A 17,460-nucleotide genomic window follows, 5' to 3' on the forward strand; every position below is an offset into this window, starting at 1 on the left:
ATTCTTTGTAAGCACTTAATATTGTATGATAGAAAAATATTCTAGTGTCTTGTATAATAGCAAATATTCTAGTATGTGAATATATATATACTAGTAAAATTACCCGCACTTCGCGCGGGAATTTAATATCACAGAATTTTTAAAATAATACTTAAAACCTATCAATCATTAAAACTAAAACACTATATTGTCCTACATTCAAGATTACGTAGTAACAAATATTAATAATGTAAAGGAAAATGAAAATTATTACATATTATCATTTATCCTTAATAATATAAGCATAAATTATTGACTATAAAAATATATACCAGGATCTGTAACATAAGCAATGGTGTCAGTGAGCCACTCAACAGGAGCGAAGTACACAAATTGCTCCACAAATATTTAATTGTGAAGAAGAAGAGGAGGTTCAGAATTTTCGTTGTTTTAAAATGAGAGGAAATCCCTCTATTTATAGACAACAAAGGGTAGTGTGAACAAATGTTTATTGTGCCTTATCAGAAAGGTTACAACTATTTGGAAAGGTCACAACCTTTTATAAAAGTCACAACTTTTCATTAAAGTCGCAACATAAAAGTCGCAACTTTTCACAAGTCACAACTGTTCATAAAAGTCGCAACTTTTCATAAATGTCACAACTTTTCACGTAAGGGAAAGACTAATTTTGGAAATAAATAAATTAAAAGAGAATTCTGATTTGTGGTGGCGCCATGTAGGCGGGCCTAAAGTTCTCTTATATGATATATGATAAATGATAATATGTAATAATTTTCATGGCCGTATGTGCAGTCAAACTGTCAAAGCACCCAAGTTAGGTTTCACCAAATCTAGTGTGGAACTGTGGATTCCCACACCTAAACCCAAATGGAAACTACTCAAAAGTTCAAATATTACTCTTATGCATGTCTTAAGCTGCAAATGAACTTATATGTTCTTGTAGGGGAGAAAATGTGGTGCGCTCTTTGGTGTTGAGTTACTCATGAACCTTAGTTTCTGGATCAAATGGAATCCTCTCAACCAAAACTAGCAAACTTGTGACTCCACGACATTTTTCCTGAGTGAGACATCTTTTCTACCAAAATCGAAGATATTTGACAGTTATGAAAGTTAAATATAGTAGTACCTTGTTGCATAACCGATGTATTCACTTTGAGTTTGAGATGTAATCTTGTGTCAGATGAATATTGATGAAATATGACTTTGGAATTATTGTTGCTCCTATTTGAGGGTTTCTTTTGATAATAGTGGTCCTTGTACAACTTTCTTGCAGTATATGAATAATTTGAATTACTTATCCAGCGAGGCTTTCTCTTCAATTCCACAAGAACTAGTTCCGGACTTGCAGAAAATGCTTTCTGCAAATGAGGCTTTGAGACCAACTGCCATGGGTTTTACAAGTAAGCATTGCCATTGCCTTAATGTCTCGTGAGCTTTATGCATTTATATGAACCAATTTTGTTTATCTTTCTGGTAGTTTTATTCTATTTTTAAGGAAGAGGAAGAAAGAGTGAAAAAGATATTTCAGGAACCCCACAGCTAGAGCAGTCAAAACGGGCCAGCCCAGCCCTACCCCGCCCAAGCCTCGCGGGTCAAAGAATTTGATGGGATGGGGCGGGCCGGCCCTTCATTTCAAAGGGCTGTAAAATGGTCAACCCGGCCCAACCCCAGAAGGGTCAAGGGCTGGGGCGGGCCGGCCCTCTTTTTTTAATTTTTTTATTATGTCAAATCAATGTCACAAACAGTAACATTGTTTCAATAATTCTAAATAAAATCTAGCAATAAATATTTAAAGAAAAAAATAATAATCTCTTAAGTAAATAATATCTGAAAAACAAACTAGTAAACTAAAGAACACTTCTGACTAAAACTTTAGTTAGCAATACTTAATTACTTAAAGTATTTTGTTAAATGAAATCAAGAAACTAATTAATTGTTCAAGCCATAAAACATTCTATCACATATAATATAAATAGTGTCTACTATCCAAGTCTTATATTCAACTAAATAATAAAGAAATTCATGAGGTATGCTCCTTAGAAAAACTCCACAAACACTTATTTAGGTTTTCTAGTTTTTTATTCTTATTTTTTAAATATTTATTTTAATTAAAATTAAACAATTTGGCCCATGGGCCGACCCCGGCCCGGCCCCGATCAAGACTCAAGGGCTAAGGGCCTAAAAGGGTTGGGCTTGTAAGCCCCGATTTTAAACGGGCTTGTAAAATACTATCCCAATCCTACCCCAATAACGGGTTGGGTTGGGCCGGCCCCATGGGCTAAGCCCTTTTTGACGGCTCTACCCATAGCATAGAGCCTTGATAATTTAGAAACTAGTTTTATTTGTTACATTAGTGTCGTTTTCTATTATGTTCCGTTTTGACTGCAGAAAACATTTGGAAGCATGTAATGGAGTGCAATATCATCATGATTAGTCTTCATCCATTTCACATCTACATGCTATTCATCATCATCAACAACATATCCGGTATTATCCCACCTTGTGGGATAATACCGTGAAATATTGGAATATTGTAAAAAAGCTTGCATCATCTAAAGGGGGTTGTTTATCTCTAAACTTTTAATGATCAATTTTAATTGTGTGACAATACATACATGAATACCACGGAATTAGAGGGGGCCTTAAGCTAAGTTGCTTGAATACCACGGAATATTGTGAATTCTGCTTCGTCTAATCATAATGAAAAGAATAATTGATCATCCTTTTTTTAATGAATGACAAGAATAATTGATCTCAGGAGGAAAATGTGATTGAGAAGTGCAGTTTACATATTCCTGTTCTTATAGATATTAATTCAACTTATTTGAAATCAAGCTTATGCATCAAGAATTTAAATTTCATCAAAAAATTGTTTCTTTTCCTTACAGGTTCATCTTTTTTCCGTGACGACACTAGGTTGCGTGCTCTTCGCTTCCTGGATCACATGCTTGTATGGTTCCATATTTTAGCTTGAGCATGCTTGCAGGAATATATACTTTATGTTTGGCAACGGTACAGTGTTGCAAAATATCTAAAGCTTAGAGTATTGAGGATATTTTTCATTTTGTAGGAAAGAGATAACATGCAGAAATCTGAGTTTTTAAAGGCATTATCTGACATGTGGAAAGATTTTGACTCCCGTGTACTGCGTTATAAGGTTAGAAGGTTATCTCTGTTTATAAGTCATCTTTGATTTGCTAAGTCAATATTCAATAATGAGGTCATCTGTTGCTCAAATACTGCTATTAGTTGCTTTTGCAATTCTGAATGAGCGGATAATTATTACTTTTGTATTATGATGCAGGTTCTTCCTCCACTTTGCGCAGAGCTCCGGAATGTGGTAATGCAACCCATGATTCTTCCCATGGTTCTGACCATTGCAGAATCTCAGGTATTTTCTGGTTAGCATGTTAATCTGATGCTTGTATAGCTGTTACTCTTGACTAGTTTTTTTAATCCAAAGCAGAACTCCAACAATTGTTGTTACATTTTGAGTGTATGTTTGAATATGTTGCTGCATAGTATCATTCGTTCAATTATGTTATTCGCCAGCTGAATGAGATTTAGTCATTTGATAAGGTGGTGTAGTCTCACTCTTGAAGTAAACATTACTATGGATTCTCACTAGTTAATAACTGGACCTATTTTAGTGACTTAGAATGACTATTTAGGCTGTGAAGCAGAAAATTATAACGATAAACTGTTTCGGAAAGAAGCATGTTATGTATGTTATCAATGACTAGAACAATTTATCATGGAGTGTGTTTGTTCAGGAACATTGTGTATAATTTTAAACAATTGAAGAACACCCAATTATCGAAATGTAGATTAATCCGAGAGGATATCTTGAGAAAATTAAAACAAACTTTTTCTTGAGAAAGGCAACAATATTATATATACTATTTCAAAAAAAAAAAAAAACAATATTATATATAAACTTTAGCACAAAAATTCAAACCAACTTTTCCTGCCTAAATTCAGGAAAATGAAAAAATGCATGAACTGAGCTAACTAACCAACTGATTGAATTAAATATACAAAATAATCTTAACTCACCCACCCACGGAGCTAATCCTTTTTTGATGACCGTGGTATTCGGGCCAACTTTCGCGCACCTCGACTAATTCCACGGGATACCTGCCACCTCTCACCAGCAACAGGTATCCACCAAGGCTATGTCAGATGGGAAGAATCACCTAGTGTTTTTGTCTCCGCTGAGCTAGGATCGAACTCTCCATGAGATTCATAGTTGCATTACTTATAGCTTCATTGTTCGTGTCAATTGGTACATGCAAGAGATAGGCTAATTCAGCAGCCTTTTATTCAATTTCTCGTGAAGTAAAATTTTCATCAGTACAGGGATTCAAACCTGAGACCTCCAGAAGATGTTTCACATTATACATGTTACATTGCATATTCATGTCGGCATAGCTCAATCTTATGTTTACACAACAACAATAACATACCCAGTGTAATCCCACAAGTGGGGTTTGGGAAGGGTGATGTGTACACAGACTTGCCCCTACATTGTGAAGGTAGAGAGGTTGTTTCCAATTGACTCTCGGCTCAAGTAAAGCATAATAAATCAAGTATGAACTATGAAAAGGGAGAAACAACAGTGAAGCAGTCATGCTGGACATAATGTTTGGTTTTGCTTGCACTGTGTTTTCTCCTAGTAATAATGTTGTACTTCAGAAAAATGTTTCACATTGTAAATGTACTCTTGCATACTCATGTCATTTTGTTTGTCTTGTATTGTTCACCTTTCTGTTGTTGAACTTTTAAAATTAATTTGTATATTTGTACAATGAGTAATCCTAATTTTTCTGAGTGAATTACAATGACTCATCTTTATAGGCTGTGCCCTTATGATTAACTGATTCACTTCTTCTGTACATCTATTATCTATTAATTTTGTGCAGTATGACTAATTGAGTGATCCACTGCAGGATAAAAGTGATTTTGGGATATCGACCCTGCCAGCTCTTGTTCCTGTCTTAAACAGCGCGGCAGGTGAAACATTATTACTACTTGTTAAGCATGCAGATCTTATTATCAACAAGGTAAGATAAAGTTGCTGCTGCCTTTTGGTTGTTCGTCTAATTGTTTTTAACCTGTGGTAAAGTTCCTGGTCATTTTTTAACAATTGCAGCACATATATTCAACAATCCAGGTCATCTTTAACGATTGCAGTACATATATATTCAGACTTGTGATAGCAATTCCTCCTAAACACCTTACAAGAGGGAGGGAGAAAATGTCAAAATAGCAAGGAAAAGAAAACCAAGCTAGTCTATGAAGACGGCCAAATACTGTAGGTTTTCACTGCGGACAGTGCCAAAAGCTTTACTTAGGCCTTTTTTGATGCTAGGCAGCAGAAGGCATTTCTAGTTTCTTATTCCTACTCGTGTGTTTCTTGAATCCTTACCTCCTTGGTGCTTGTTTTGTTACTTTTTGATTAAAGAAATGTTTTATTAAATCAAAGAGTACCAAGACAGTGATGATCAATACAAAGATGTCTGATCCTCTACTCTTTCTGAGCCTGTAAGGAATTCAGCAGAATTAAAATCTCTGCAAACTCAGTTGCTACATTTCTATAACTCCAACAGTACAAATTCTGACTGCATCTAAACTTAATATGGGAAATGCGATCTTTCGTCCCCTCGAAAATCCTACTATCCTTGCACCCAAGGGTGTGTCCTAGTGGTTAATGAAGTGGTTGAGAATCCTTAGGTCTCAGTTCAAAACTTAGTGGAGACAAAAAACACTAGGTGATTCTTCCCAACTGTCCTAGCCTACAAAGTTACTTGGTACCTATTGCTAGTGGGAGGTGGCAGGTATCCCATGGAATTAGTCGTGGTGCGAAAGCTGGCCCAGACACCATGGTCATCAAAAAAAAAATCCTACTATCCTTTCCTCCCAGGTAATCCATGATCTATCCAATGTAATAGACCTCCATAGTTGTCTGAATCTCTTATTAGCCTTCTGTCCCAGCCATCAATTGGACAGCTGCTACAAATTTCTTTGCATCACCCAATGAACTCCTCAGAAATTTAGGAACATGTGCCATATCTTCCAATTGCAATAAATGAAAAGGCGACTGACTGATTCTGTCGTCTGTTCACGCATGCTACATTTACCACAGAGATTAATTCCTCTCTTTTGCAAATTATCTTGAGTGAGACGAGAATCATTTGTGGGAATCCATCCAGAACAAGCAATTTTGTTGTTTCCGAATTATACTTCCAGGGCCAGTATCAGTTCCCTGAATTATCTTGTCGAGTAGTTCGTAATAGGAACTGTATATTCTCCATCACTGCTGCTTTCCCAGAACAAGCTATCTTATTTGCCTTCAATTAAAATTGCAGTATTTAACTTTGTAGTAAGCTGCTTACATTCCCAGTCCCAAATCACTGAGTTTTCTTAGCTTGCGACAGTTCATTTTCTATCAATGGCCAAATTATGCCTATCATTTGAATGAGTATTTTCCAGTCAATTATCCACTCATTGATCTGACCTTCTTCCATCTCCAATTTCCAGACTTGTATGAGGAAATTCATCCCAACAATTTGTTGTTTGGCTCCATTTGGATACTCCATAAGGTGTCTTCACAAGCTTAGTACACTAGGAGATTCCAGTCCATATTTAACAGTTACTACCTTTTTCTACAATTTTCTTTTTTCATGTCGAACTTCCAATGCCATCTATGTTCCAAACTCTTTGTTGTGCAATTTCTGATTTCTAACTCCCACACCTCCAACCTTTTTATGATGAATGACTGTCGTCCATTTTACTAAATGGTATTTCCTGTTAACACTCCCATCTTCCCATGAGAAGTCAGATCTGATTTTACTTAGCTGCTTCACAATGTTTGTAGGGATTGGAAGCAAAGACATGAGATATGTCTGTATACAGTCCAACATACTAGTGTGATGAAGCTACGAATTTCGCTTAAGGGTGTTCAAGATTTAATATTTATGTATAAGTGGTAAATTTTGACCTACATACACTAAAATTCTCTATATACATAGTATAATAACTGACCACCCTTCGGTGTATGTGGCTCTTCCACTGCAACACACTATTCGCTAAAGTCAACCATCCCCAATAGATAAGTACTGCATTTTTAAAGGCACCAATTTCTTCTTGCATGTCTCGCCTAACTCTTGCCCCCAATTGTAGACCCATATATACTGTAGGAAGTTTCTCCATCTGGTGCTTGTTTTTATCATTGCTTTGTCACTCATCTCATCTTCTCATTTGTAGGCTAGTCAGGACCACTTAATCTCACATGTCCTGCCCATGCTCGTCCGAGCTTATGATGATACTGATCCACGTTTGCAAGAGGAAGTCCTGAAAAAGACTGTAGCACTTGCTAAGCAACTTGATCTTCAGGTAATTGAAGCCCTTTATTATATTTTTTTGAAGCAAGTAATGACAAAAGCCCTTTATTATTTCTAAGTGTCACATCAGTTGGTTGCCTGAATTGAGATTAATGTCCATTTATATCAAATTCACCGGTTCTACCCGGAAAAGGAAAGGAAAAAAGACGTATAATTGGTTCCTCTAATGGTAGTTTCTTAATGAAGTTTCATCACTGATGAAGATCTTCAGGCACCTGTAACTTGATTAAGAATGAGAGTGCCAAAATGAAGTGAAAATAGGGGATAGGGATGCAGGGTGGTTAGAGACATTTTTACTTAGAGCCCGTTTGGATTGACTTAAAAAAAGTAACTTTTTAAAGTGCTGGAACTTATTTTTAAAATAAGTAGTTATATGTTTGGATAAAAGTGCTGCAGTTGAAAAAAAAGTTGTTGATGTGTTTGGCAAATAAGTGCTGGTAAACACTTTTTTTTATCAAAATGTCTGAAATACCCTTTAAGCTGTTAACATGATAAAAAGTTGATTAATTTAAGGTTTATATACTTAAAAAAAAAATTAAAACAAAATTAATTTATGTTTTACATCCATAAGTAATAATATTTTTCTATCATTCACATATTTCTTACCACCTTATAAAAGGAATATAAATTCATATTTCAGAAATAATAATAATAATAATAATAATAATAATAATAATAATAATAAAATAATAATAATAATAATAATAGTAATAGTAATAGTAATAGTAATAGTAATAGTAATAATAATAAAATAATAAAAATATAGTTATAGTAATAGTAATAGTAATAGTAATAGTAATAATAATAATAATAATAATAAACATAATAATAATAATAATATAATAATAATAATAAAATAATAATAATAATAATAGTAATAGTAATAATAATAATAATAATAATAATTATAATAGTAATAGTAATAATAATTATTATAATAATAATATAATAATAATAAACATAATAATAATAAAAAAAAAATTGTAATAGTAATAATAATAATAATAATAATAATAATAATAATTATAATTATAATTATAATAATTCAATATGGGCAATTTGGAAATTGTATAAAAGAATAAAGGGCAAAAAGGTAATATACTTGGTCAACATAAAAGGGCTTTTAAGTTAAAAAAAAAAAAAGCTCCCCTCCCCTAGCTTTTAGCTTTTGGCTTAAAATAAGTCATTTTTGACTTAAAATAAGTCACTTTGATAAATGCCAAACACTCTAATAAGTCAAAAACTGGCTTTTAAGCCAGTTTGATCAGCTTAAAAGCCCATCCAAACAGGCTAGGGTTGAGAAATTTGTGAAAGGCATTGTACTTGCATAGAGTACCTGCTGTCTTCTATAATTTGGGCATCGTTATAGTCGAGTTACCTGGTACCTATTGCTGGTGGGAGGTGACAAGTATCCTTGGGAGTTGGTTGAGGTGCATGGAAGCTGTACTGGACCACTGTAATAAAAAAAAAGATGTCATTTTTATGGACAAGGAAGAAATAAAGAGATATTGGATCTTGGGCCATGGAATTGGAGCCAACCAGTAACCTACATGTTCTGCATATTAATGATGGGGTAGAATGTGATATGCAGATACAATTCATTTTTAGATTGAACCAGATATTTATTCGCAAATTCTCAAAAAATAATATTGAAGTTATATAGCATAGTCTAAGGAGTCATTTGGTAGAGTGTATAAGAATAATGCTAAATAGAGTGTTGTATTAGCAATGCATGTATTAGTTATGCTTGCATTAATTATACATAGATTTTTTTGTGCATTGTTTGGTTTGATGCATTAAAGATAGCATGCGTTGCATAAAAACATTTATTTACAAAGATACCCTCCACTATTATGGTGGAAAACATGTAAAAAAAGGTTTTGAGGGGCAATTGAGTCTTTAATCATGCTAATGCATGCATTAAACTATTGCATTGCTAATACCTAGAAAATTCATGGTATTAGTAATACACACCTTAATACACAATAGAGTGTATAACTAATGCAAGATTGGAAAAGAATACCAAACAAGGTACTAGTAAAACACAATGTTAATACATGCATTATTTTTCTTAACACACTCTACCAAACGACCCTTAAGTGGTTTTCTCTTATAAGTAGCTATAGAGAGAGTTGTAGCACAATTAGCATAATTAAGAGTTGAGAAGTAATTTTCAGTTTTTTAAACTTCCACGTAAATGAAAAAAGGGAGAATAAAAGGCAAAAATAGGAGAAAAAGATAATTGTATATGTTGGTAAAAGAGAAATGTCACATCATTCATAATTGCAGGCCACAATTATTTTTGTTGATCGGCATATTTTTTCATGTTAGTCATAAAAACATTCATCCTTTTTGGCCTTTTTGATCCTTTTCTTCTTTTCTTTCAATTCACTCGTTCTCTAGATTTTTATTTTCTTATCAAAAACTTGATTTTCACAATTAAAAGCTTCAATCAAGTAATTTATTCTTAAAAAATCATAAATAAATAAATTTGGCATGATGTGAGACTTTTGTTAAGTCATTTAGGTAGGAGATTATTTGTAAAAATGATTTTTTTTGTCAAACATAAATTCAGGTGTTGACCACAATTTTTTTAATTGATTGGCATTTTTTCATGTTAGGTTATGAGATGCCAGATTTATGTATTTTGATACTTAAAGAAAAAATTACCGATTGGAGCGTTTAATTGTGAGAATCAAGTTCATGATAAGAAAATAAAAGGAAAAATCAAGAGAATTGAAATAAAAGAAAAAAATCATGGGTCTTAGTGATATTCCACATCATCCAAATTGGAGTGAATTGAACGAAAAGAGGAGTAGTGAAAAAAACAAAAATGATGAGTTCTTGATCAAAGAACTATGTCAGATTATCATGCTATAGCCCACAATAAGCGCAATTAGTATATATAAATAGATATATTATATATTAAGGGTAAAAATTTATATAATGAAATACTAGCAAGTTTTGTTTTAGTAAAAAAATAATCAGTTGAACACCATTTTTCATTGCCGGTTGATACTTTTAAGTGTAAAACTTGGTAAAAGAGTCTTGTTCTTGGAGGGTACATATTGTCACGACCCAATTTCTCAGGTCATGATGGCACCTACAACACCCTACTAGTAGGTAAGCCTAACCCTTAGCCCGGAGCCATAAGCAACAGTCTACCAAGTGAAAGTCAACAACAGGAAGCATAATGCTTATAACGAATCGAAGAAAGGTAATCAATAGAAATGCAACACAAGGAACCATCCCAAGACTACATTAACCAGTAATTGAACATCTAATCAAAATAAGAGTACAAGACTTTTACAAATACTAGATAGGTTCAGGCTGTCTCTGAATACAATATAAAGACTATGCCTAGCCCAAAATAGACGGAAGCTGGCAACTCTGAGCGCCAGGAGCTTACCCTAGCTTAGAGACTCCAAGATGCTCTGCCCGACTCCAAATCAACGATGATAACTCATACTAGGATCTACAGGGAGTAGTAGAAGTGTAGTATGAGTACCAAAGACGGTATTCAGTAAGCATCAGCCTATTGAGCTCAAAAGATAACACAAGCATAAACAACAAGTAATAAGGAAAGCATAACACAAGTAACTAAACAGGAGATACTAAAGTAGACAGGCAATAAAGAATAGAAACAAGATACAAAGGGTAAGAAGCCGTGTCAAAAATGTACCTGGACCACAAACCAACAACCTACTCGCAAGCAACTAAGATACCAAGTCAACTACCTAAAGTTTGGAGGACCCACAACCATAATTCTGAAGTCAAAACCTATAAGCTAATAAGAAAATGATAACAGAAAACATAATATAATCAAACAATAACCTAATTAGACCCCATAAGCTCGGAAGTACAAACAACAAACATTAAACTGGCCCCCATAAACCGGAGGGTGCAATCAACAAACAAGTATGCTGGTGCTGGTGATAGACAATGCATATGAATGCAGGGTGAGCAGTAGGACCATTAGAGACCATTCGAAACCTCTAAACCCAAGCACCCAATAAAGGGCCCGCCCAGCCAGACAGTAGACTCCTAGGGGCACCAACCAAACTAGCACAAGAAAACCCGGGAGAGTAACTCCCAAGGGCACCAGCCCAATTAGCAAGAGTAACCCGGGGGCATCACCATCCGCCCGGCAAGACAGTAAACTCCCAGGGGCACTATCCCTGCTAGCAAGAGTAAACCTGGGGCAATCAATTAGACCAAAGCATGCAAGAAAGGGCGTCGACGCGCCGTCTAGTCAAGTAAAAGTGAGCACATCTCAAATGCCTCTAATATCTCAAGTAGAAAAAGGAGCACGTCCCTACCGCCTCGTAATCTTAAAAATCAGTAAGTCAAGTGATCCAGGTGGTACAACTCTTGTTAAAACCAATTTAGAATAAAAGCCGAGTAAAATAGTATCTCATCATGAACGATAAATATGCCAATGCATGAGCTAGGATCGAACCACAAAGTCTGTGAGAATGAACAAACAATGCAATGCATGCCATCACCAACATTCAAACAAGGCACTCAAAGTCAAATAAATATATAGCCAACCAACCACACTACTATAGAGGAGAGGATCCAATTGGTACTCGCACACAGTCTCGGGCCCAACAATATAATCATAAGCTAAATAAGGGTACAACAAGCCTACAAGTGACATGATCCCTCCTTCAGAAGCTAAAGTTGAATGATCGAAGTCTCTTTTAGGTTTAGTTGAAGAGATTGAAGCGAAGTCATCAATTCAACCATTCGAATGGTCTCCCCTAAGATTGACCTCTTTTCCAAATAAATCGAACCTCGATACCACATTCATCAAAAAGATATGGCCATCTCTCCACTAAACAAGCGAAGAAATCAAGAAGAGCTTGCAAATCAATAAAGGGGGTGCAAACTCAAGGGATGATGCTGTACCCCAATCATACCAATCCAGTCCTAGACTGAGCACAAATTGTGCTAACTTACGGCTACGACGAGCCACCAGGGTCTCAAGCACCAACACAAGAAGAACAACCCAAAACAAGCTCTTTCGGGAGCAAATCATAACTACAAGGGCAATAAAACACAACCTAAAGTATCTAAGGTCCAACCTAGTCTATAGCTACAATGTATCAATCCTAACAAGGATAAGCAAGATCATCTACACCACAAACGAAGTTACAAGCCTAAACTAAGGATCACAACACCCACAATAAGCCCAAGGCTTCTACGGAGTAAAGAAAAGATGGAATGAACAAAAGGAGTTAATACCCGGTAACTACAATCCAAAATCACATGTAAGCTATACTAAGCATTATCTAAGAAGCCCAATCAAGAAAGTAGATCGAAGCCTACCTCAAGGCTGATCACGACCGCTCTGAATCCACCGCACAAGAGCTATCTGCTTTCGAAACATCTCTGAACACTGCCACACTATCGAATTATCTATCACAACGTCAGTACGGACATTTAGACACTAAAATCGCAATTATTGGAGATGGATAAAAAATCGAGTCAATGGTAATGTGGGACGTGCATCAGGAATCTCAAAATTGACTCTGTCAAAAAGTCCTAATCCACTAACCGAGCTTGTTCCCCGAAATGAGGCTCAATTCCATGCCTGGAACAGCCCAAACACATACATGCAACAAAATCACCATCACAGTAGCATCTGAAATTTCTCTCTCTGGCACACTTCCCGAGGGAGGGAAAGAAACTCTTTTCCGGTGATCGTCTGTCGCCATGGGAGAGAGCAGAATCTATTTCGCAGTAGGGTTCAAGTCATACGACATAACTAAGATCACATCGAGGTCAGATACTTGGTTTGAATGGGTGGAAAGAAGTAGGAAATTGATGGGCAGGACTACTTTCAACAGGAAAACCATGGAATGGATCGTTTTTGCTCTACGTGAAGCTTCAAGGGACAACGGTATGCATACGAGAAGATGGAAGATGAATGAACAGTTTGCAGATTTCTTTTGCTCCAGAAAACATAACAGATTCGGCAGATTCATTAGTATAGTAACGGTACAAGGGGGGAATAGATCTGTTATTATACTACCTGAGTATGCATTAAATACGGGGTGGGGAGACATAGCATTAAAGATAGCAAACTTCATTAAAGATACAAAAGGTCCTTCTTTGACGGACAAGCCCAGAATGGCAGACCCAAAAATCCTATATGCTGATTCGGTCAGAACCAGCAAGTGGCAGTCCAAGGAAGCATCGGAAGCTGTCATAAACCGCAACAAGAAAGCCATCTCTATCACGGATGGAAACACTGGGCAGGAGAAGGGTCTACTTGCTAGATGCATCGTTGGAAGGCTCAATACAGATCTGAAGGAGCTTCCCACACTCTCAGATATCAGGAAATGGGCGGTCAACACCTGGAAGAAGTCTTTTGAGGTCAACATCTACGAGATGGGGGGATGCACCTTTCTATTTGAATTCCCAAACAGGAACATGGCGGAGCACATTATCCATGGAGAATGGGCATGGAGACATTCAAAGCTGCACTTGGAATGGTGGTCTCCTACGGCTGGATGTTGCACAAACCGCGGAACTTCGACATGGATAAGGGCTGTGGGGCTTCCACTTCACTTGTGGACGGAAAAAATATTCAAGGCCATTGGAGATCAGTGTGGAGGTTGGCTGGAAACAGAGGAAGAGACTTCTCTGAAGAATCACCTAAAATGGGCAAGATTGAAGATTAAGGGTGATGGGGGAACAGTTCCAAAAGAAGTAAAGATTGTGGATAAGGATCTAGCTTATTTTATTCCGATCTGGCCGGAAGTCCAGCCGAGAGTGGTCTTGCATGAGACGAAGAAGACAATGGACAAGGACCATTGGACAATAGATGGGAAAGGGGCAAAAATCAGTGATTTAATCACTGATAACGAGCAGGCTGAACATGTGGGATTTAGGTCAAAATTAGCGGCTGGCGTGGGCCATGGGACTTGTGATAAAATAGATAAAAGGGTTTGGACTTTTCCTACAGGCCCAAACTATAATGAGGCCCAATTCCTGGAGTTAAAAAAATCAGAAGACACAGATAAAACAAAGGCAGACCCCATGCTAATCGAGATTGAAGCAAACTCCACAGACTCAACCTTTTTCGACAGCGAGAATGGCGATCTGAATGCAAATGCATCCACGGAATCTCAGGAACTCACAAGAGTGGAAGAGGAAGAGGATTATGTTGATGCAGTAACAGTTATTGAAGAAGAAAAAGATTCGGAGTTTGATATTTTATGCTCCAATATGCAACTGGTGAACTGCAATGAGGAAGATTTCTGCAACTGTGAAGAAGCAGAGCCACTTAACTTTCAATCTGTTGAAGAAGAGAGTGACGGGGAGATGGATGCATCACTGTGGGTTCATCAAAACATAATCAAGTTGAGCAAAGAGTTCGGGGTTGAGTTTGAGGGGTGCAAAAAGGAAGCCTTAGCACTCTTCAAGAAGATAGACAGTAGAAGACATTCAAGGAATATAGAAACAGAGCAGAAAACAGGGGAAAGCACCAAAGTCAAAGGCATACAGGAGCTCAAAGGTTTAATGATTGATATGCAATTCCATAGCAAAGGCACAAGAAATAGGGGGAGGGGAAAGGCTTTAGATATATGATGAATGTTTCCATAATTTCATGGAATGTGAGGGGTTTAAATTGTAGGGATAAAAGGAGGATGATAAATAGTGTGATTCAGGAATGGAGAGCAGATGTGATCTGCTTACAGGAGACAAAGCTTGAAGGAAATAGTGGGGAGGAAATTAAACAAGTGTGGGGAAAAAGAGGGGTCAAATATGGGGAACTGCAGGCTAGTGGCACTAGGGGAGGCATATTAATGATGTGGGACAACAATGTTTGGGAAGGGGAAGTAGTGGAGATAGGTTCATACACCTTGACTTGCAGTTTTAAATCAAGGGTTAATGGTTTCACTTGGCACATGACAGGGGTATATGCCCCAACTTGCAACTTAGAAAGACAGGAGGTGTGGTGGGAGATAGGGGCTGTCAGGAGTTTATTTACAGGGCCTTGGGTTCTTGGGGGTGATTTCAATATTGTTAGATATGCTTCAGAAAAGAGGAACTGCTCCAAAACCTCTGTGTACATGAATGATTTTTCTGATGTTATTGAGGACATGGAGCTAATTGATCCACCACTTGAAGGGGGGAACTACACGTGGGCCAGGGGATCCAACCTGGAAGCTGTTTCGAGGATAGACAGAATTATGTACTCCTCTGAATGGGGGGAGAGTTTCTGCAATGTGAAGCAAGAACTATTACCTAGAGTTTGTTCCGACCATGCACCAATTGCACTTAAAAGTGGTTGTTGGAGTCATACAAAATCATATTTCAAATTTGAAGGATGGTGGTTGGAGACCGAGGGTTTTTATGAAAGAATTAAAGATTGGTGGACATCTTTTGAATTCGAAGGGAGGCCTGATTTCATCCTAGCTTCCAAGCTGAAAGCTATGAAGACTAAATTGAAAGACTGGAGTGTAAGCACCTATGGGAACCTGGAAAAAAGAAAGAAGGAAATGCTCAACAGAGTTCATGAGTTTGACAACATTCAACAGTCCAGGCCTTTAACTGAAGAAGAGACTCTCTTCAAAAAGCAAGTGTGGTAAAAGAGTTTGAAGAGTACGCAAAAAAGGAAGAGATAGCTTGGAGACAGAGATCTAGAACTCTATGGATAAAACAAGGGGACAAAAATACAAAGTTCTTTCAGAGAATGGCAAATGCTCATAAGAGGTTCAACCATATTGATAAACTGGTGGTAGATGATCAAGAACTGGTGGATCCTATAGATATCAAAACAGAAATTATTTCTTTTTATAGGAAATTGTACAAGGAAAATGAGAATTGGAGACCATCCTTTAACATGAACCAGTGCCCTTCCATCAGCTTTAAGGAGCAACAAGAACTACAAAAGCCTTTTGAAGAAGAGGAGGTCCTTCTTGGACTTAAAGCTTGTGCTGTAGACAAAGCACCAGGTCCAGATGGATACACAATGGGTTTTTTTGTTAATTGCTGGGAGATAGTGAAGGGGGATTTGATGTCTACTATGCAGAATTTCCACTCCCAGGAGTTTTTTGAAAAGAGCTTTAATGCAACATACATAGCTCTCATCCCAAAAAAGAGTGGTGCAAAGGAATTGAGAGACTTTAGACCAATCAGTTTAATTGGAAGTGTCTACAAGTTGATTGCCAAGATTCTCACAGAAAGATTAAAGAAAGTGATGCACAAGCTAGTAGATACTCAACAAATGGCCTTCCTGAGAGGAAGGCAAATAACTGATGCAATCTTAATTGCTAATGAGTGTCTAGACTCGAGAGTGAAGGAAAAGTCCCCAGGAGTCATGTGCAAACTGGACATAGAGAAAGCGTACGATCATGTCAGTTGGAGCTTCCTACTTGAAATCATGCAGAGAATGGGCTTTGGATTGAAATGGATCAGATGGATAAAGTTTTGTATAAGCACTGTTAAATTCTCAATACTGATAAATGGATCTCCTGAAGGCTTCTTTTCATCAGACAGAGGACTAAGACAAGGTGATCCTCTCTCACCTTTTCTATTCATTATAGTGATGGAAGGCCTAAACAACATGCTAAAGACTGCTCACACTAAAGGGTGGATAAGGGGCTTTAATGTAGCAAATGAGGGGAATCTAAGATTGGAAGTCACGCATCTCCAATATGCAGATAACACTCTCATCTTCTGTGATGCAGAAGAAAGCCAACTTAAGATCCTGCGAGTGATACTCATTCTTTTTGAAGCAACTTCAGGACTACATATCAACTAGAGGAAAAGTCTGATTTTTCCAATTAATGAGGTGAACAAAATGCAACATCTGACAGAGATCTTGGGAGGAGAGATAGGTAAACTACCAACAGTATATTTGGGGATGCCTTTGGGAGCCAAAAGCAAATCCAATGAAATCTGGAATGGGGTGCTGGAGAGATGTGAAAGAAGACTATCTAGATGGAAAGCACAATATTTGTCTAGAGGTGGAAGATTGACCCTGATCAACTCAGTCTTAGATGCTTTGCCAACATATTTGATGTCAGTTTTTCCTCTCCCC

General features: G+C 36.9%; 1 protein-coding gene across 1 annotated transcript in view; it reads left to right on the forward strand.

Moving 5' to 3' along the window:
• The window catches only part of LOC125840695 (SCY1-like protein 2 A), a 44,895-nt gene that overhangs the window by 18,299 nt on the left and 9,136 nt on the right, over nucleotides 1-17,460 (forward strand). Inside the window, exons 5-10 of the mRNA XM_049519657.1 lie at nucleotides 1,274-1,400; nucleotides 2,889-2,950; nucleotides 3,071-3,157; nucleotides 3,305-3,391; nucleotides 4,950-5,063; nucleotides 7,267-7,395. Of these exons, the coding sequence (XP_049375614.1) occupies nucleotides 1,274-1,400; nucleotides 2,889-2,950; nucleotides 3,071-3,157; nucleotides 3,305-3,391; nucleotides 4,950-5,063; nucleotides 7,267-7,395 (606 nt within the window). The remainder of the gene's footprint in view (nucleotides 1-1,273; nucleotides 1,401-2,888; nucleotides 2,951-3,070; nucleotides 3,158-3,304; nucleotides 3,392-4,949; nucleotides 5,064-7,266; nucleotides 7,396-17,460) is intronic.

Source organism: Solanum verrucosum, unplaced genomic scaffold, assembly GCF_900185275.1.
Source record: "Solanum verrucosum unplaced genomic scaffold, falcon-dt-bn FXZP01000176.1, whole genome shotgun sequence".
Taxonomy (NCBI): Eukaryota; Viridiplantae; Streptophyta; class Magnoliopsida; order Solanales; family Solanaceae; genus Solanum; species Solanum verrucosum.